The sequence below is a fragment of the Pelophylax lessonae genome (assembly GCF_965119305.1).
Source record: "Pelophylax lessonae genome assembly, chromosome: 1".
In the NCBI taxonomy this organism is placed as follows: domain Eukaryota; kingdom Metazoa; phylum Chordata; class Amphibia; order Anura; family Ranidae; genus Pelophylax; species Pelophylax lessonae.
In genome coordinates, this window is record NC_138768.1 from 223,669,589 (window position 1) to 223,691,066 (window position 21,478).

Below are 21,478 nucleotides of genomic sequence, written 5' to 3' on the forward strand. Positions count from 1 at the left end.
GGGCACAGCCACAGAGGTTTCCAACTAACTGTAGGCAGATGCTGCCTCGGAGGGGATCATCCACTAGTTGTGTTAAATTAGTGCTGGGGGGGGGGGGGGGGCGGCAGCGTTTTATTACTTGTATACCTTAACTATAGTATATATTTTATATGCGGCCAGAGAAAATTTCTCTACACTCAATGTGGCCCAGAGAAGCCAAAAGGTTGGACACCCATGCTTTAGGGTATTGCTTTCCTCTGCTAATCCTAAAGGTCCAACCCTTGCAAAGTCCTGTTTTGTTTCTATCCTATGCATGAGCTGCTTTAATTAGCCCTATATATATGTTGGAAGCTTGTTGCACTGTATGGCTGGAGGACTCCTGCTGCCTGCTGCATGTTGATGCTAAAAATGTCTTCCTGCCCACTTGGTTGGTGGCCAAAAAGAGGTCTTCTATCCTAAGAAGATATTAATTTTGCAAAACCGCAGTATAGTAGGAAAGCAACCATTCTAGAAATAATAAAAGATTTCACTGCTTGCTGAGCATTCAGGATTGTCCTGATGTACATTGACCATATAGAATGGGTGCGTGTGGGGAGTTGTGTGGTAATGAGCTGTTGTGATGCTCACTGTTCGCTGAGAAACACAAGACAAGCACGTTTTTCAGTGAATCTGCTATAGTGGTAGTTCCCGGAAAGGTAACACACTGTGCTACTAATCCATTAAATGTAGCATTTGGAAATTCTTTTTTCAATGAAAAGATAAGGGGGCTAATTAATACATAGCAAATCTAGCAACATATACTAGAAGAATAAAGCTTATTGATGAATGTTGCAGAAGGCAGATAACAATGAATACAGAAACTAGGCAAATCTTTGAATTTGTTGGCATCACAAAAGCAAAACAATAGTGCTTACATGTTGGTAACTTTTAACTTGGTACTAAAGCCTTAAGATTTTTCTCCTAAATGTATTCTATGAAAAAACCTTCTCTGCTGCAGCTGCCCCCAGACCCCCCCCCCCCACCCCCCGCTTTCCTTACCTGAGCCCATCCGATCTAGCGATGTGCATGAGCACAGCGGCTCCCGCTACTGTCGTTCTCCTCATTGAACAGATTGATAGCAGTGGCAGTGATTGGCTCCCCCTGCTGTCAACCAAATCCAGTGACACGCTGTCTCTTTCAGTGGATGCAGCAGCGGGACTCAGGAGTGAGCACGCATGGGTGCCCCCATGGGAAGCAGCTTTCCGTAGGGGCACCTGCCAAAGAGGAGCCCCCAGAAGAAGAGGGTCAGGGCTGCTCTGTGCAAAAATCTTGCACAGAGCAGGTAAGTATGACATGTTTGTTATTTTAATTTAAAAAAAAGGAGGCTTTAGTAACACTTTAACCACTTGACGACTGCCCGCCGCAAATTTACTGCAGCAGGCAGCCGCTCCTGGACAAAGCGACGTAGCTCTAAGTTGCTCGCTCTCAGGAGGCTAGGGGGCGAGCACCAGCGAGGAAGCCAGTGCAGGTGTTAGGCGGCTCCGATTGCCACCTGACACCGGCGATCTCTCCCCACTGACAGAGAAGGACGGACGGCTGATGTAAACAAATCCGTCTGTCCTTCTGCCTGAGATGATCACAGAGACTATGTGATCATGCGATATAGGATCGCATGTCTCTATGGTCATCTCACAAGCCCAACCCTCCCACAGTTAAAATCACTCCCCTAGGGTCACATTTAACCCCTTGATCACCAACACTGTTTACCCCTTCCCTGTTTTTTTTTTTTTTTTACCAAAAATATGTAGCAGAAAACAAATTGGCCTAAAATGTTAAAAAATTTAGATTTTTACTTTTTTGGGGGGGGGGGGGGGTTGTTATATAGCAGAATGTGAAAAAAATTGTTTTTTTTTTTTCAAAATTGTCTCTCTTTTTTTTGTTTATAGCGCAAAAAATAAAAATCGCACAGGTGATCAAATACCACCAAAAGAAAGCTCTATTTGTGGGGAAAAAAAGGACGTTAATTTTATTTTGGTACAGCGTCGCACGACTGCGCAATTGTCCGTTAAATTAATGCAGTGCCGAATCGTAAAATAGGGCCTGGTCATTAAGCAGGAAAATCTTCCGGTCTTAAAGTGGTTAAATTTGCCTAGTTCGCAGTGGTAAATGAAAAAGGTTCTAAAATTCTGTTGTTGATAAAATCAACATTTCATGTGGAATCAGACTTTCTTGGAACGGCTGAGTTTTGTCAGATTCTTAGTATTAGGTTAGTATTTGGTGACCATAACGTTCTGCCATTTACGAATAGACCTCAGGTGCCTTTTTTTTTTTTGTAAGTAAAAATCAATAAACAGTAATGAAGTCTGTATTGTTATTAGAAAGACATTAAATTTGTATGACTAACTTGCTCTAACGTTTTTGACAGCTGCTTGGTGTTGAATGTTGGATCCCAGATAACAGCAGACCCCAACAGATATACTGAAAGTGTCTGTAAAGACCTACACTTCTATAGCACAGGTGTCTACCTGGCTACCTTCTGCCTTACAGTCATCCCCATACTGGTATGTAACATCAAAGTGGTGGTAGAACTGATGGAATTCATTCTTTTACATTTAACACACAAAGATTGAAATGTATTAGGCCTGGAGCAGACAGAATCTGGAACACTTGTGTTTCATCTTCAAAGCTTAAGCGTAGAAGCTGAAAATACAATCTTATTGGTTGCCATGCACAGCTTCTCCATTCCCTCTGGTCCAGTTTAGATAAATTCCCCTCTTAGTTTATAATTTTTATATAGAATGATGCTAAATAATTGACAAGCAGTAATCTACTGTCAGTTACAGAGATTCCAGATGAAGGCATCTTTAAAAAATCATACAATACCTTGTTTACAGTACAGAATGAATGCGCCCCCCATGGCGGTACTCAGCAACACAGCTGAGTGTATGTTAAAATATCGATTTTGAAGCCATACTGTCAGGATTTCTGTTCTGAGCTGAAGGTGCCGATGAGATAGCTAGATATTTTAACTGATTAGGCCATACACCTTCATAACTATAACTAAAAGATCTGATAACTTGCACTCTATGATGTGAGGCAGATGATAGCCCGTTAAGAGTCAAACATCAGGTGACCTCTGACTCTGTTAGACATGTGCAATTAGTTTCAGTCCGAATACAAGTTCGGATGAATTTTTGATTATTTGGAAATTGGGGTGTACCCAAATCTCCGAATGAAATAGTAACAAATTTAGTTGCAATTCATTAAATTAAATTTAGTTTATTCGTTTTGTAAGGAGTTCCAACTTTTCAGAAAGATTAAAAATTGGAACTGTCGAAAAATGATCGACCGATTTGAATTCTGAGTGATGAAATAGCTGGTTGTTAAGAAGCGGGCCAGGAAGTTGGCTGCCTGCATTCTTAACAACCACAAGTCATCAACCCCTAGTCGTCGTCTGTCAGCGGGCTTCCCCACTGACAAATGAATGGAAAGAAAAAAAGTCTGACAATAGCCCGGAAAAATTAAAAATGATAAAAAAAATGCTTTTCTCGACTGATCCAAATTCTAATTGTTCTGAAAAGTTGGAAAATAATAAATGAAACAAATTTTAACTAAAACTAAATGAAATTTAACAAAACTAAACAAATTCCATAACGAAATTGGTAACATAACGAATCTATCCAAAACGAAACAAATTTTTGTTCTAACTCTGTCATGTCTACTCTCTGTCGATCTCACAAAGAGCCATTCCCACCAGATTTCTATCCTGATAGGTGTCATTTTTTTTGCTATTGCTTTCCCCCCTTAAACTTTAAAGGAAATTACAGCAGTTGGTTTGATATGGCATCATGGTGCATTTTTTATCCTGCTGATTTCTTTTAAAGACTTTAGTCAAAGATTAGTGCATTGCCCCTTTCTTTTTAAACCAACTCCAGCCAATTTTGTTCTTTTTTTAGATTTAGAGTCAGTGGGAAAGAGTTACGGTATAATTTGTATAAGGAATTGTATTTATCTTTTTTCACCCTATGTGGGAGATTCTCCCTCACATCCTGTCTCTGTGACAACCATACAAAAAATTATGATAGCGGTTGTCACCAGGGCAGGAAGGCACAGACAGCCGAAAAGCATTGTCAAAAATTCAAACCCTTACCAACCCTAATAAAAAACATGCTTTTGTTTTTTTTTGCCTGTGTCTCTATTAGGGAGATTTTGCATTATTTTTTCCTTACAGGAAGGGATAGAACATGTCCCCAGTAGGCATAAACATGATAATAAAAACCCGGCAAGAAGCTCTAACCATTGCATTGCACTAGTCAAAGCAAGAAAAAAGGATTTGACTGGAGTTGGGCTTTTTTTCCTTTTTTGTCTAGGCACAATAACCACTTGAAAGCCTCCAATAGTTTAGACAAAGAAAGACTAAAATGCAAATACATAAGAAGTATCAAAGGCAGATTTAAATGGTTTAGGCAGCAAAATTTCCAACATTTTTTCATTTTCTTTTCACGAATATTGATTTTAATGACAACATAAAAGCCTAAGGCTGCTTGGTTGCTATTTCTAGGTGATCTCAGGATATTCGCAGGCTGTTGTCCAAAGGCATCTTGCAACAGCAGGCTTCATCCAAGACCAACAGTGGGCAGTGATCAAAGTAATGAGCTGGAGCCTTCTGCTCTTCCCTGCCATCTTCTTTCTCTGTTGCTTGCCAGGTGAGTCTCCTAAATCTAAACTTTTAATAGCCAATTCCCAGTTTCTTCATATAGCAAGGATGTTTGACAAGAATGAGAGTATATTTGATCATTTTTTGTGTTGAGCTAATGAACAATGAAATTCCAAGGCTCGGGTGAGAAGTTTTTTTCTAAAGTATAACTATAGGCAATTTTTTTTTTCAGTTTGGATACAGTAAGGGAGAGTTATAACCCCTGTCGGATTTTTTATTTTTTTGCCATTTGTGTCCCATAGCGAAGATTCCCACGGCCAAAATGGAAGTTAAAAGGAAATCCCTGTAAATTAGTGAAATTTATTGGGGACCCCCAGGTCACCAGAACTAGTATCCCCATTTGAAGAATTTCGCTCTATTAATGTTCTGGGGACAACCCAAAAAGTTGTGATTTTCTTTTACTTTCACTTCTAATGCCAATGGTAAACAGGACAAATAGAGAAGGTGAATCTCCTAAACGACAGCAATAAAAACTGATAAGCGTTCTAATCCTTCTTCCACTCCATCCAAAACTACAAAAAAAATGTTTGTATTTAGTTATACTTTTAGTCTCTGGGGGACATAAAATCCACCATTATCTTCCAAATCCAAATTATTATGGAATAGGCCTTTAAATAAATAAGCCTTAGAATTTGCATTTTCTGCTGCTATACGCAGTTATATATGATATACTGTATGTTCATATTTCTATGTGTCATAGTTGAAGCAATGATTATTAGGATATCTGTGTATATTTCACTCTCTGTCTTCATTTACAGCTGTTATCCTAGCTCTTTTAAAGCTGGCTGACTACGAAGGAACAAATGCATTATACATATTTCTTTATTGCATTCAGGTTAGTTCATGTTTATTTTTTGTTTTTCCCTTAACTAGTGATAGTTTCAAATTATTATTTCTCTTTTATTTTCTGACAGACACAGCTTCAAGTCTTCAGACCATTTGGCTTATGCTCTTGCTCTCTAGGAGTAGGACTGGGCGGAAACCTTTTTGGTTACGCCCCTGGGGCAGTCCCAGGGGGTATACCATCACTTTCTGCTGTTGGACTTCCATTTTTTTCTGCCTAGTTTAGGAGTAAGGGCTTGGCTCTCTGCTGGGATCTGCGGCCCTGGCATTTTTTCCCATTTAAATTAAATGTTTTACTTTTTCTTTATTATTGCTGTGATAACTACAATCAATAGGCCTGCGAGCACGACCCAACTAATAGCTCTGCATTAAGTTGGTTGCGACATAGTCCCACTGGATGGGGGCTGACCGGCGACTGAAACACCTCACAAGGTCGCATAGCACTGGTCATGACAACAGTCACGTACAGAGTCGTAGCGTACCTCAGGCCGCAGCACTCCATTTCCAAGATGGTGCGGTGGACTGCTGGGAGGAGTGGCGCCCGCCTGGTGACCTTGGTATGGTGAGTAGTATCACCCCTCCTTTCCTACAGAATTGTTGGGTTGTTGGGGTGGACGTGGGCCCCCCCCCCCCCGAGGATGGTAGGCCCCTCTGTGTCCTTCCTCCCCCTTGTGTTTCTCCCTCCTCCTTGCGGGGTTCCCCCTTAAATTTTGATGCCCTCACCTGTCCCCCCCGGCCCCTGTTTGGGGGCATGGGTGAAATTAGGTAGGGGGGCTACATGGTGCTGGGCTGGAGGAGCGGTGGGTGATGCCGTTGTTGGTCCCAGTTAGGGGTGCCCATACCTGGGTGCTGCGGGGGGTCCTCTCCTGGGGTCTGTAAATTTTTTTCCCTGGGGTCCAGTGAAGTCCAGGGTCCCGTTCAGCACCGCCTGGTACTATCACTTTTCCATGGTCTCTGTGATTTCCGGTTCAGCTGCCATGTTTCTGTAGTTCATCGGCCATGTTTTTGGTCTCCCCATAGACTTGCATTAGCGGCCATTTTCCTGTAGTCAGACTGTGCTGAGGCTTTCGGGACCTCTAGAGTCAGGTCAGCATTTCCTCTTCCTCTTTCCAGCAGTGTGGCAGATTGTTTTAGTTTCTAGCTCAGGCGGTGAATCTCTGGGGGTACAATATCCTTCTTTGCTGTATACAGCGCCGCGGGTGCGCTGCTTATTGTAGTGCTACAGTGGTGCACAGGGGAGAAAAAATAATTTTTCTTTGCTCAACAGCGTTTCTGCTTAACCCTGTATGGTCATGGAGCCTGGTGGGCTCGTTACACCACCTGATTCACTCCTGGAAGCTGCGGGACCCTCTGGGTCTCAGTTTGCCCTGGCAGCCATGAAGGCAGCCCTCCAGTCACTATTAGCCAAAGTTGATATGGCCCTACATAGTGCTCCCACCTTCACCCGTATCCTCTGCTTCCTCAGATTCTGAGCTTGATTTGGCTGCCACGGACAAGGGTCTGCATCCAGGCATGCTGAGTGCTCTAATAGTGAGGATGAGCTCTCCTCCTCTGCAATCACACATGAAAAAGCACTTGTGGAGGCCCTAAATTTATCAGTGTGGGAAGCTTTAAAGTTGGGGAACTCAGCTGCTGCTGAGTCGGCAACACCAGTGCAATTTGGCACCCGCAAATCTTCCAAGGTGAATAAGGTTTTCCCTTTCCTGCCTATTTTAACAAGATTGTCACTAGTCAGTGGGGTTCCCCGAAATGCATGGTTGGAATACCGAAGCTTTTTTGCTAGAAGATGCTTTGAGGAATCTATTCTGAAGAAACGGACGGTTCCACCGTTGGTGGACTCTCAGGTTTCCAGGCTGAATAAGACCACACTTTTGCCGGTGGAAGATTCCCCATCTTTTAAGGATCCTGTGGACAATAAGAGCGGAGGCTCTGCTCCGATACCTTTTCACTGCGGCTGGTTCAATTTTAAGACCAGTATTTGCTATCACCTTGGTATCCCAGACCTTAACGGAATGGGCTAAGATTTTGCGCCAGGATCTGGAGGGGAGTCAACATCCTTCTGAGCTGGCGGACCTGGCGGATCTGCTGATCCAAGGGTTACAGTATATTTGTGATGCATCCCTGGTTGCGGCCCCCCTGGCTGGCAGGGTTTCTGTGACAGCGGTGATCCTTCGCCGCATGATCTGGTTGAAGTACTGGTCAGCTGGCCAGGCTTCTAAAAAAGGTACTGACTGATCTTCCCTTTGTAAGAGACCGTTTGTTTGGTGCCTCTATGGAAGAGATTATTAGGGGCCTTACGGGAGGCAAGAGTACTTTGCTTCCACAGGCTGCTAAGGGCAAGGAACCTTGCCGTAAGAGGGGTCACTTCTTTACGGCTCACAAGTGGCCCTTTCATCCGTCTGGATCGCAGGAAAAGGGCTCGAGATCCCCCCGTAACATTTCAGGAGGCTCCAAATGACCCTGGAATGGTAAGTCTAAAGCGGGCGAGTCTGGTTCTGCAGACAAGCCTTCCCCAGCCTGAAGGGACGCCCTCACCCGCATCTGGGGTGAGGGGACGTCTTCGTCTTTTTCCTGATCTTGCTTATTCAGGACAAATGGATCCACTAACTGTTTCGGTTCGGTTACAAGATCGAGTTTCGGTCCTTGCCTCCGGCAAGGTTCTTTCCCTTCAACTTACACCTGTCTCCAGAGCGGCTACAGGACCTCTACAGAGCAGTGCAGGACCTGTTAGCACAAGAAGTTATTGTGCCGCTTCCAGAGTCGGAATGTTTCTAAGGTTTTAATTCAAATCTGTTTACAGTTCCCAGGAAGGAAGGCAAGGTTTGTCCTATCTTGGATCTCAAGGCTCTGAACCACTTTGTGCGGGTTCAGAAATTTCGGATGGAGTCCATCTGCACAGTAGTAGCTTTCCTTCATCAAGGAGATCTGATGGCTTTGATCGATCTCAAGGATGCCTACCTTCATATTCCAATATATGTCGGGCATCAGTGTGGTTCTTTTTTTGCTATGGACGAGGAGCACTTTCAATTTGTGGCGTTACCCTTTGGTTTCGCTTCAGCTTCTCCAGTGTTCACAAAGGTTTTGGCCCCAGTGTTGGCCCTGTTATGGCAGAGGGGAAACGAGGTACTGGGTTACCTGAACGATCTGCTTCTGTGTGCAGAGTCTTTTTGGGCTCTAGAAGCCGACTTGGAGGTTACGGTGCGAACTCTGCAGGAGTTCAGGTGGACACTGAATTTTCAGAAATCGGCATGGTCTCCGTCCACAAAGCTGAACTACTTGGGTCTGACGCTGGTTTCAGGAGGCTGTTCGGCACCTGTTGTCCAACCATCGATCGTCCCTCAGGACTTTCATGCAAGTACTGGGTCTGATGGTCTTCACCTTTGAGGCAGTTCCGTTTGCGCAGTTCCACACCAGACCTTTGCAAAAGGAGATTCTGATCAAATGAAACAAGGATCCGCTGTCATTGGACAATCTGATTCTGTTGAGTCGGGGTTTGAGGGAGTCTCTCCTATGGTGGCTCCGCTCCCCGGCTCTGCGTCTGTGAAAATCCCCTGCATTGAACTGTAATCACCACGGATGTCAGTCTGTCTAGATGGGGAGGTGTCTTGGGAGTGTGTTTAGCCCAAGGTGTCTGGACTCGGGAGTAGTCCAGGTTGTCGATCAACATCCTGGAAATTCTGTCTCAGTGGACGGATCGTCTGCAGGGACGCCCTTACAATCTTACAATGCTACGGCTGTGGCATATGTCAATCATCAAGGGGGCACAAAGAGTGCCCTGGCAGCCCGGGAAATGGCCAGCATCTTGAGGTGGGCAGAACAATATATTCTGGCCCTCTCTGCTGTGCACATTCCGGGAGTGGAGAATTGGCAAGCGGACCATCTCAGTCGGTAGACGTTGGATCTGGGAGAATGGTCTCTTCATCAACAGGTTTTTCATCAACTGTGTCTTCGGTGGGGGACCCCCAATGTGGACCTGCTGGCTTCCCACTTCCCATATCAACAGGAAGGTGCAGAGGTTTGTGTCAAGGTCTCGGGATCCTCTGGCCGATGCCGCAGACGCTCTGGTGGCCCCTTGGGGTCAGTATCATCTGATTTACGCCTTTCCTCCAATTCAACTTCTGTCAGACTGCTACGCAGAATCGAGGTAGAAGGAATTCCAGTCATGCTGGTGGCACCAGACTGGCCTCGCCGATCCTGGTACACAGGCCTGGTAAGGCTAGTAGCAGAAGTCCCTTGGAAACTTCCTCTCAGGGAAGATCTTCTGTCTCGGACCAATCTTCCATCCTGCTTTATGGTCACTGTCTTTAATGACGTGGCTATTGATAGCCAGGTGCTGAAAGACAGAGGGCTGCCGGAGTCGGTGATTCCTACGCTATTGAAGGCTAGGAAGGCTAGGAAACCTTCTACTTCCAGGAAGGTTTATCATCGAGTTTGGAAGGCGTACATTTCTTGGTGTGAGTCGTGGGGGGGGGCTTCTCCCCGCTTCTTTTCTGTGTCTCGCCTGTTGGAGTTTCTACAATTGAGTGTAGATCAACGTTTGGCTCTTGGCACCATCAAGGGCCAGATTTCTGCCTTGGCTTTTTTTTTTCCAAAGGCTGTTGGTGGCAAAATCCTTGGTTCACACCTTTGCTCAGGGAATTTGCCATCTGGCTCCTTCGGTGTGATCCCTGGTACCTCTGTGGGATCTCAATTTGGTTCTGTCAGTGCTTCAAAGGCCTCCCTTTGAAAATATTATTATATTATTGAGAAATTCCTATGTTCACTCTGTCGCAGAAGGTGGCTTTCTTAGTAGCTATTACTTCCGCATGTTGCGTGTCAAAGTTGGCTGCGTTGTCCTGTCGGTCACCTTACTTGGTGATTCATAGGGACAAAGTGGTGTTACGACCCTGTCAGGCGTTCCTTCCTAAGGTTGTCTCGGGGGTTCATTTGAATGAGGACATTGTGCTTCTGTCCTTATGTCCTAAGACTAAACATCCTAAGGAAATTGCCTTACATTCCTTAGATGTGGTAAGATAGATTCGGGTTTACCTGGCGGTGACTGAACCGATTAGGACATCCAATTCTTTGTTGGTTCTTACAGATGGACCTTGTAAGGGGCAGGCCGCATCTGCTGCAACCATTTCCAAGTGGATCAGGCAGACGGTGGTGCAGGCCTACTCCATTAAGGGCCAGGTTCCTCTTTTCCCTGTTAAAGTGCATTCTACGAGGTCGCTTAGTGCCTCATGGGCCTTCCACCATCAAGCGTCAGTGGTTCAGGCGTGCAAGGTGGCTATGCGGTCGTCTGTACACACATTCACAAAATTTTATAAAGTGGATGTACTTGCATCTTCGGATGCTGCGTTTGGATGCAAAGTTTTGCAGTGTGGTTGCTGAGGCTTCCGCTTCTTGAGGGTGAACTTTTTTCTGGTGGTGAGCTCCAGTTGTTCCTAGTTGAGCTCCTGTTGTTACCTGGTTGGCTATGTTTAGCCTTGTTGGGAATTCTGCATTTGCGGTGTTTTTTTCCACCCCCCATGTTGCACTGCTTTGGGACATCCCCATGGTCTGAAGACTTGACGCTGTGTCTGTTAGTGAACGAAAGAGAAAACTGGATTTTTGTCTTACTGTAAAATACTTTTCTCTGAGATTCACTGACAGACACAGCACCCACCCCTCTTTTTGGGGTTATTTGTTCTTCTGACACTGCCTGTTACAAACTGGAAGTCCTACAGCAGGAAGTGATGGTATACCCTCTGGAACTGCCCCAGAGGTGTAACTAAAAAGGTTTCCGCCTAGTCTTACTCCTAGAGAGCAAGAGCATAAGCTTAATGGTCTGAAGACTTGAAGCTGTGTCTGTCAGTGACCCTCAGAGAAAAGGATTTTACGGTAAGACGAAAATCCAGTTTTTATCAGTATTTATACCTATGCATAATTTTGTGGAAATATAAAATAATGACTTCTCAAACTTGTTGATTATGATAGGAAATAATGGCTTTTATGGACGTTATTTTTTTTTTTGTATAAGAAGATGTATTGTTTCTTATTTGTAGATCTTTTTCTAAGTAGCTGCCAGTAGCCCTGTTTAAAAGGTTCTGTGCATGTCCATGTACTTTATATTTCATGTCCAGATATGTCAATTATTTAGACCTAACAAAATTACTTTATGATGACCCTGACATTTCTACATGTAACTGGACTAAATTAGGTTTTATTGTAAGTATTAAGTTCTGTATAACCCATTCACATTAGTTCACAGAATACCATGGCTTTGGAACTGACATATGAATGTCAATGTTTCCTCAAGATAGGCAAAAGTGCTTAAAAAAGATTGCGGAGCCTGTCAGCCATGAATTCCTTAATACCAAAGCTGTGTTTTAAGTACATAGTTTGCACTGTGAATTGGTATATACCAATGGTCTTCAAACTATGGCCCTCCAGTTGTTCAGGAACTACGATTTTCATGCCTCGTCATGTCTGTGAATGTCAGAGTTTTACAATGCCTCATGGGATGTGTAGTTCCGCAACAGCTGGAGGGCCGTAGTTTGAGGACCCATGGTATATACAATAAAATATTTAATAAATCTCAAAGTGCATCAGAATTATTAAGGTCTGTGCTGTGGCTATGAACTAATGGAGTGCACTAAGGTCCAGCTGAAATTGGGAAGATAGATCTTCAGTCAGATAGATATCCATTTTCATATACATACCTCACATTTCAGTTATAACAGTGCAATCCATTTAGCACCACCAGGACACTCTTTAATCTGACAGACGTGGTAAGATACAACTTCGTTTTGACTAAAATCTCCAGTCCATTTTAGTCAACTAAAGTTGAATGGTTTAGTTAAATGGCAATGCATTATTTAAGCACTTCTCTACAATTCCCAAACTCATTATATGCTCCTGGAGTAAAAATCTAATACATTTGATTATTATTTATGGTATTAAGGTTTGAACATGCACTACACACACAGATTTAGCCATTGTGATATATAATGTCTTTATAAATAAAACCAAGTTTTATTAACAAACAAAAATTTTGCTTTTTGACAAACAGAAGTGCAACTTTAAGAAATAAACACCCCCCAAAAACTGTTAACTCTATTGGCTGTAATACCCAGCTGCAAGTGGGGACTGGGAAGTAAATTGAAGTGAGGGAGTGCACAAGGCAGGGTGCATTATACTTTGGGAATGGGGAGGGGATCTGCAAGTGGGGATAGGAAGTAAATGGGAGTAAGGAAGTGCACAGGGCAGGGTGCATTATACTTTGGGGAAAGGGAAGTAAATGGGAGTGAGGGAGTGCACAGGGCAGTGTGCAATATACTTTGGGGATGGGAAGGGGATCTGCGAGTGGGGATGGGGAAGTAAAGGGGAGTGAGGGAGTGCACAAGGCAGGGTGCATTATACTTTAGGGTTGGGAACGTAAATGGGAGTGAGGGAGTGCACAGGGCAGGGTGCATTATACTTTAGGGATGGGGATGTAAATGGGAGTGAGGGAGTGCACAAGGCAGGGTGCATTATACTTTAGGGATGGGGACGTAAATGGGAGTGAGGGAGTGCACAGGGCAGGGTGTATTACTTGAAGATGGGGATGAGGAGGTGATCTGCAAGTCGGGATGGGGAAGTAAATGGGAGTGAGGAAGTGCACAGGGCAGGGTGCATTATACTTTGGGGATGGGGAGGTGATCTGCAAGTGGGGATGGGGAAGTAAATGGGAGTGAGGGAGTGCACAGGGCAGGGTGCATTATACTTTGGGGATGGAGAGGTGACCTGCAAGTGGGGATGGGAAGTAAATGGGAGTGAGGGAGTGCACAGGGCAGGGTGCATTATACTTTGGGGATGGAGAGGTCATCTGCAAGTGGGGATGGGGAAGTAAATGGGAGTGAGGAAGTGCACAGGGCAGGGTGCATTATACTTTGGGGATGTGGAGGTGATCTGCAAGTGGGAATGGGGAAGTAAATGGGAGTGAGGGAGTGCACAGGACAGGGTGCATTATACTTTGGGGATGGGGAAGTAAATAGGAGTGAGAGAGTGCAGTGCTATGCAGTGCTACCTTGCTGGACGGAGAAGCACTCACCACGTCACATCCAGACAGCCACGAATCTGAAGGAGGATTTCCTCTTCTGTGGTTTGCAGGGCATTGTTCCAGAACTCCCAGGCAGCAGGAAGACAGAGGGAGCCTGCGTCTCTCAGCCAATATAGCTTGCTGATAGAGTCAGGGGGTTGGGGCTTTAACAGACAGGCGGATCCCGAGAGGAAAGCGGGAATGTCAGGTGGGTGCTGGAGATTTTAATCAACTAAAATGTACTGGAGATTTTAGTCGCCTGAAATACGACTAAAACAATTTAGATGAATAAAATACAACTAAAACTAAAATGGCATTTTAGTCAAAAGACTATGGCTAAAACCAAATCGACATTTGATGTCAAAATTACAGTGCGATGATAATACATGTAATTATATTTGGTATCCTGCATCCTAAAGATGCTGATTTTTTACACTTTTCCAAAACCCATGGTTGTTACTCTAGGATCGACAACATTTTTCTGAGCCACTTTCACTTACCCCTTTTGCGATCCGCCTCCATTGGCCGTACATCCATTTCGGATCATGCTCCTGTGATGACCACCCTGCTCCTTCCCTCCCTCCCACCCCGCTCCACTAATTGGAAACTGAATGACTCGCTTCTCTCGAACCCCGCAGATGCAGCTCTCTTATCTTCTGCACTTAGCCAATACTTTCTTGAAAATACCACTGAGCACGCATCTCCCTCCTTGGTGTGGGAAGCCCACAAGGCTACTATAAGGGGCAAACTGCTGGAGCTGGGGGCGAGGAGGAAGCGGGAGCAGGGCCAATTGATCGCTGAGCAGCTTGCCCTGGTGGCGGATCTGGAAAAGTCACACAAACTATCATTGCATGTCTCCCACCTTCAGGCCTTAACAGAGGCTAGGGAATCCCTACGATCCTTACTTGACAAAGCTACCAAGCGCAAATTTCACTTTTTAGCCCATAAACGTTACGAGTGGGGTGATAAACCCGGTAGAATGCTTGCCAGGTCTCTTAGAGCCCAAAAATCATCAGCTTTCATTCAGAAGGTGAAGCTTCCCTCTGGCCTTATGGTCCATTCCTCCCCTGATATTGCCAAAGCCTTTAGAGATTTTTATGGCAAGCTTTACCATGTAGAGGGTGATCTCTGTCACCTCCCTTTAACTGAAAAGCGCAAACGTATTTGGGCTTACCTCAAAAAAGGTAATCTACCAACCCTTTCCAAACGCTCCCTGCGGAAATTGGAAAACGATTTTTCTGTTGAAGAGTTCCAATTGGCACTAAAATCCACCCAAGTCGGTAAAAAATTTGCTGATGTCCTACTCCCTCACTTGACCTCATATGCCAACTCCATTTCTAAATCCTCGGGTTTTCGTCCAGAATCACTAGCTGCTCACATTTCGGTCCTACCTAAGCCTGGCAAAGACCCCACAGAATGTGGCAGTTACCGCCCTATATCCCTCCTAAATGTGGATCTTAAATTGTACTCTAAGGTGTTAGCTAACAGACTACTGCCCTTGATCCCCTCCTGGGTCTCAGCTGATCAGACTGGTTTTATCCCGGGTAGAGAGGCGAGGGACAACTCTCTTCGTGCTCTCTCTCTAATCCACTTTGTCCGCACTAGGTCCCAGCCTACCCTGTTCCTTTCTACTGATGCTGAAAAAGCGTTTGACAAGGTGGACTGGGACTATTTGTTGACTACCCTCCGTTTTTTTGGCCTTGGCCCCAAAGCTATACAACGTATTGCAGCTTTATATTCCCAACCAACGGCTCAGGTACGGGTTAACGGCCTCCTTAGTACTCCCTTCCCCCTTCATAATGGCACGCGACAGGGGTGCCCTTTATCGCCCGTTTTGTTTGCCATCTCCCTCGAGCCCTTTCTATCCACTATTAGGCACTCCAACGATATACATGGTGTCACTGTGAACCGTCAGACGCACAAATACGCAGCTTATGCGGATGACATTATTTTTTTCATCCAACAACCTCGTATCTCTTTACCTGTACTCTTACAAGCTTTCGCAGACTTCCGCCACCTCTCAAACTTCAAGATCAACATGTCTAAATCCGAAATATTAAACATTAATATCCCCCATGCTGAAGTTTCCGCCCTGTCCCCACATTTCCCGTTTCAATGGTGTCCGGACAAATTGAAATACCTAGGTATTTATCTAACCCCCCGCTTGGATAATTTGTTCCGCCATAACTATATTCCCCTATTGAATATGATCAAATCAGATCTTCGACAGTGGTCCTCTTTACACCATTCCTGGTTGGGCAAGACCAACATAGTTAAGATGAACATCTTGCCTCGTTTTCTATTTTTTTTTCAAATGTTACCGCTGGGTGTTCCTATTGGGCTTTTTACTATTTTGCAGTCTTTGCTTTCCAGGTATATTTGGCAGGGCAGGCGCCCCAGGATTGCCAAGACGACGCTTTTTCGTCCAAAGCGTTGTGCGGGACTTGCTCTCCCTAGTATCAGGGACTATTTTCGGGCAGTCTCACTAACCCGTGTGGCTGACTGGAAGTACTCCATTAGTTCTAAATTATGGGTACAGCTGGAATACGATCTATGTGACAGAGACTTGTCTGCAGTACCATGGATTCCAAGGTCCGCCAGGGCCCTCTCCCCAAACACCTCTCCCCTGACCCTATCAACCTTGTCTGTCTGGGATTCCATGCATACAAAGTTTTCCTGGAACTACAACTCTCCTTTAATGCCTCTGCTGAATCACAACCACTTCATGCCTGGCAAACTGGATGCTGGATTTAAAAATTGGTCTCCTAAGACTCCCCTCCTGTTGTCCCACGTAACCCACTCCAATACTGTGAAGCCACTTAGCCACATTTTGGGCTCCAGCCCCGCAACGGGTATGGACCATTGGAGACACAGACAGTTATCCAGGTTCATAGCTGCTCTTCCACGTCCGCTGCGTGACTCCAAGGATTTGAACCCAATTGAGGCAATATTGTCCCCTCGGGACCCCCCCCCCCCCTTCACTCCACCTCGCAGTTGGAACTAGATATTGGATCTCAAATTTCCGATAGCCGGAAGGACAAAATTCTTGCATTGGCTCACATTTCCTGTCTCTCCACCAAGGTGGCGGAATCCAACTACAAGTTATTGTCCCGTTGGTACTATACCCCGCGGAAAATGCACATTATTTCTCCGGCCATCTCCCCGTTATGTTGGAGGGGATGCGGAGATATTGCATCGCACGCACACATCTGGTGGCACTGTTCAATAATACAACCGTTCTGGATGGAAGTCCTTCGGCTTATAAATGTGATCACGGAAGTTACCATCCCATCAGATCCTTGGGTTGTCCTCCTGCATGGAACTAACATGCCGCCCTCTAAGTACAAAAGATCAATGATCCCTCATATGCTTAATGCAGCCAAAGCCCTGATCCCCGCCCTCTGGGGCTCACCGACCATTCCCACGATACGTCACTGGCTACGGAAAATTGATATGACATACCAATTAGAGGAACTTACTTTCATAGCCCGTGACAAACTAGACCGTTTTCCCTTTACATGGCAACCTTGGTCCTCTTATTAAAATGTAATCCTATCTGATTAAAAGTTTTTATTATTTGGTACATAAGTCACCCGTGGCCTACTTTCCCACCCTCCTCTCCCCCCTCCTACCTTTTTCTCCCTGCTGCCCTCTTCTCTTCTTTCTCTTTCTTTTCTGCTTTTTACTATCCTTTCACTTTCTTATAGGCTCTCTCTGACATTGGTTTTATGATGCAAGATGTTCTGCTATCAGTATGTTTTCTCAGACTTTTCATGACTGGGCGTGCTTGACGCGCTCTGAGATGTTTATGTACTCATTGATATTGTTCCATGGCTACTTGCCGTATTTAATGTCGGACTGTATGGTCTATGTTCTGTTTTTCTTTGTCTTCTTGAAACATTTTTTTCAATAAACAGAAATTAAACAAAAAAAATTATATTTGGTATCCTGTGAGTTCCTATGGGGACTTTGGGGGGAAGGGGAGAGACAACTAATTGAATCAGTAGTTGTGTACAACAGACAGTTATTGCTTTTTGCTTCAAATGTTATTATCTAGACCAGTGTTTCTCAACCTTTTTTCAGTCGTTGCACCCTTGAAAAGTATTTTCAGTCTTGAGGCACCCCTGTCCAAGGCTTGGTTCACGTTACTGTGTTTCGCAGGAACGCGTGCAAAATTGCGCTCTTTCCTGACACACAGACAAATGCTCTGCTCTTTAGGGGTGCCATTATTCTTATTGGTACCCCAAACATTGGAAAACATTGGGTGCTTTTGATGCGGCCCAATTTTTAAAAAAGTGTTAGAGACTTCTTTCTCTGCATTTCTGCGGGTAGGGAAGCCCATTGAAATGAATGGGCTGCCCTACACGCAGCAAGCAGCCACACAGATGTGAACCAAAGGCTTGTTCACATGTCAGGTTGGAGGGGCGGTAAAACCACATGGCTGAGCTGTTTTTACCACCCCCAACTTCTCCCCCCTTTAGCTGCAAAGGTAGCAGCTGGGGGCATACACATGCTGTAGCTGCAGCTGGATGTATACCCAGGGTGAATGGGGCTGCACTGCAACCACCCCGCAACTGTGTGCATTGCATGGTTGTGGTGTGGTAATGCTGTATTTACAGGCTTATAACAGGTGGTGAGGAGGCAACATATTGCCTCATTACCACCTGTTAAATGCTTGATATGAGCATTGATTGCTTTTCAGAGTAGCAGCAGTCCTTGCTGCTATCACAAACAACCCATACAAAAGCAGTTCTGATTGTACAGGAATAGGGGGGTCAGGATTAAAACATACATACATATACGTAAATACACACACAGACACATGTACACACATATACAGACACACACACACACACGTACACACACATACAGACACACGTACACACATGTAAATACATGCACACGCACACACATACGCACACATATATATAAAGCCTTTTTGAAACATTCTAGCACAGTACCTTTTTCATTTGGCCGGGTACTGCACTGTAGGGGAAAGCAGAGAGCACAGCACACTTCCCCTCCCTTTACTTTCACATTTGAAGTTGACCAAGCTCTCTATCAGTGCCGATGTACAGATCGACAGGGGATCGGAAGATCTGGCTCATCTGACAGCCCTTCTCCCCCATGATCCCGCGGCACACCCGAGGACCTCTGGCGGCACACTAGTGTGCCGCGGCACAGTGGTTGATTAAGGCTGATCTATGCATGTAATATTAAAAGAAAAGTATTAAATACAATTCCTTAAAAAAGGAATGGCAGTGCTTTGTACTGTTATTTCATGCCTCTAGCAGAATTTTTCCATCTGCTTACATTCCACAACCATAATAGAACTAAACAGAATGAGATCATTATAAACTGCAAAGCAAACATTTTCCACATTAAAAGTTAATTTCCTAACAGTGATTCCAGCAAGTCATAGCCAGCCTCTTGTGCGGTCAAACTGGTAAAATGCCATGTTTTCATGTATGGATCAAGAAGCATCTGAGTTTAAAGGAAAGTATATTCTAGAGCCTAAAACATTAACCACAGTCACAGTACAAAGCAGTGACAGAAATACTTGAAAGTCTCTTTATTTTGTATTCGCCTGGATGAGCCAGTGCTACCAGAAGGGCGCAAAGACTGTGTACCCCTGAAGTGCCCCTTCCTGTCTCCAGCCTGCTCTCCTGATCTACGGGAGCACTGGTTCTAACTGAAAGCAGGCCTGTACTTTGCCCATGCAGGGCAAAGCAAAAAAAAAATGCCCCTCTCCCAAGCAGCAGAGAAGTGAAGGGAAGGCATGTGCTGCTGGGAAGGGGGACATTAAAGTGAACCTGTTGCATTGCCCTGTTGGGCAAATCATGGGTTTTCTTAAAAGCCAGCACCAATAAGTCAGAAGCCAGCATTCCTATAGGCTATGCGGGTGAGGGAGATATAGGCAGAGGATGGCAAAACTTAATTTGTCAATCTGTCATAAAAATGGATGGCACCATGTCACGAATACCCCTGTGATGAATAGAGACTGACGCTAACAGGGGTTTTGATCTCCTGTGTGCCCAACTGTGTTCACTGGTTCCTTCCGCTGAAGCACAAGCCACTACAAGTCACAGTAGTGACATCAGGGTTGGAGGAACTACTGTGGGCACAGTATAACAAAACTCCCAGACGTTTTGGTTTCTAAAGAGACTTAAAGTGTTACTGGATCCAGGAGCCTGCATTCACTAGATCTGGTCTCCCACCGTACACAGAACATGGAAATGCAATAGTTTTAGTAAATATAAACTGCTAAATACCTTTTTTTCATCAGCAGTATATAGCAGTTTTGTAATTGTATCAGTGTCTGCTTAAGCTTTTAGGAGGAGTTTTCATTCTTCCCTGATCCTGTGTCCGGACAGTACTGATTGGCCCTGTGCTGATCGCATGAATTCTCCCAAGAAAAAAAAAAAACTCTCTAGCAATACACACCAAACTGAGCATGTGCAGCCTGACCCCTAATGCTATGTTCTATCAAGAGATGTGTTGGAATCAGTTAAAGTGGATGTAAACCTGATTCATAAATTTGACCTAGGCACATATATTAATAGTGTTTTCTTATCTCTCTCCAAAGCCCTGAGTCCTGTGTTTTTCTCCCACTCTGTTCTTCTGTTATCAGAATAATACTTTCTTACAAGTTCTCTGACAACCGAGATAAAACCAGGCTGAAATTTGTGTTGGGGTGGTTGCTATAAATAGATTAGCAGAAAGCTTGTCTATTCACAGCACATTCCTTTCTTCCTTTGCCTATGTGGAGTGGGGTGTGTGCCTTTCCTTCAATCAGCTGTCTCACAGTGTCTGCCAAGACTACACTCCCAGTGCTGAACTGGAAGAGACAAATGCTAACACGATGGGCACTTTCTAAGGAATATAGAAAGCTGAAGACAGCAGATGTGCATGTAAAACTTATGTAGTGAGATTTGTTTCATCTCTGTGTATCATCTGAGGCTGTTCACTTCACTTGGTATATGTGAGGGTTTACATGCACTTTAAAGAAGGGGAGGGTCACAGAAGACAGGATCACACAGCCTTTATACACAATGCAGAAGATTAACCCCTGCTTGTCCCTGTCTGACTTGCAACAAGTATTCCGATTGGAAAAGTCAAAGAGAAGGCCAGATGGCACCACCCTGGCACAAAAGCACCCTCTGATAGTTTGATACTCCTTTTTAGATTCGCTTTGATGGTCAGCATTTTTTTTTTTAAACAAGCTCTGCACAATTACTAGATACTTGACAAGGGCATGTGGCTATTTTTCCATTTAATGTTCTCATTTTGTGTTTCATGTTTGATATTATTACAATAATTCATTCCTTATGTTAAAGTATAGCTTGCTTTTATTTTTTTTTAGGCCATTACAGCAGTCTCACCCGGATTTATTAACTGCTTGGCATACGGCTGGACACAACACATGCTACGGCGCTTAAAACAAAGAGGCTGTCGGGATGTGGACACACAGACTCCTCTCCTGCGCTCACAGAAAAAACTGTATGCTAGCATGCACACCTCTACCAGTGACTTTAGACCAAACACTGTATCAGCGCTGTGAGGACCACAGTAAGCAATGCTGAACAACTATTATGTCGGCCTCTAACCTGTCCACAAGGATTTATTGGATTTCTGCCATACTTGACAGACTTAAAAAGTGAACTGCACATAAGCTATAAGGAGATATTGGAAGGCCTATTTGAATATACATGCTATCATAATGAGCACTGGGGTCATTGTCATGATCTGCTTATAGAACATTGTACACTTTCTTCCTTGTTTTAGCATCCTGATAGTTTTTGGAAATCTGGTGAACATGCAGGAGAATGTTGGTTGCCCAGCAGTGCATTTTGGCCTTTGTTTAATTTGTGATGTTAAAGCAATGATGTGATGTAAATCATAACAACCAATCAAAAATC

At 44.5% G+C, this 21,478-nt stretch overlaps 1 protein-coding gene across 1 annotated transcript in view; it reads left to right on the forward strand.

Moving 5' to 3' along the window:
* The window catches only part of TMEM116 (transmembrane protein 116), a 107,788-nt gene extending 86,555 nt beyond the window's left edge, over nucleotides 1-21,233 (forward strand). Inside the window, exons 8-11 of the mRNA XM_082243805.1 lie at nucleotides 2,384-2,519; nucleotides 4,520-4,664; nucleotides 5,434-5,510; nucleotides 20,923-21,233. Of these exons, the coding sequence (XP_082099931.1) occupies nucleotides 2,384-2,519; nucleotides 4,520-4,664; nucleotides 5,434-5,510; nucleotides 20,923-21,120 (556 nt within the window). The 3' untranslated portion in view covers nucleotides 21,121-21,233. The remainder of the gene's footprint in view (nucleotides 1-2,383; nucleotides 2,520-4,519; nucleotides 4,665-5,433; nucleotides 5,511-20,922) is intronic.
* The last annotated feature ends 245 nt before the right edge of the window (nucleotides 21,234-21,478 follow it).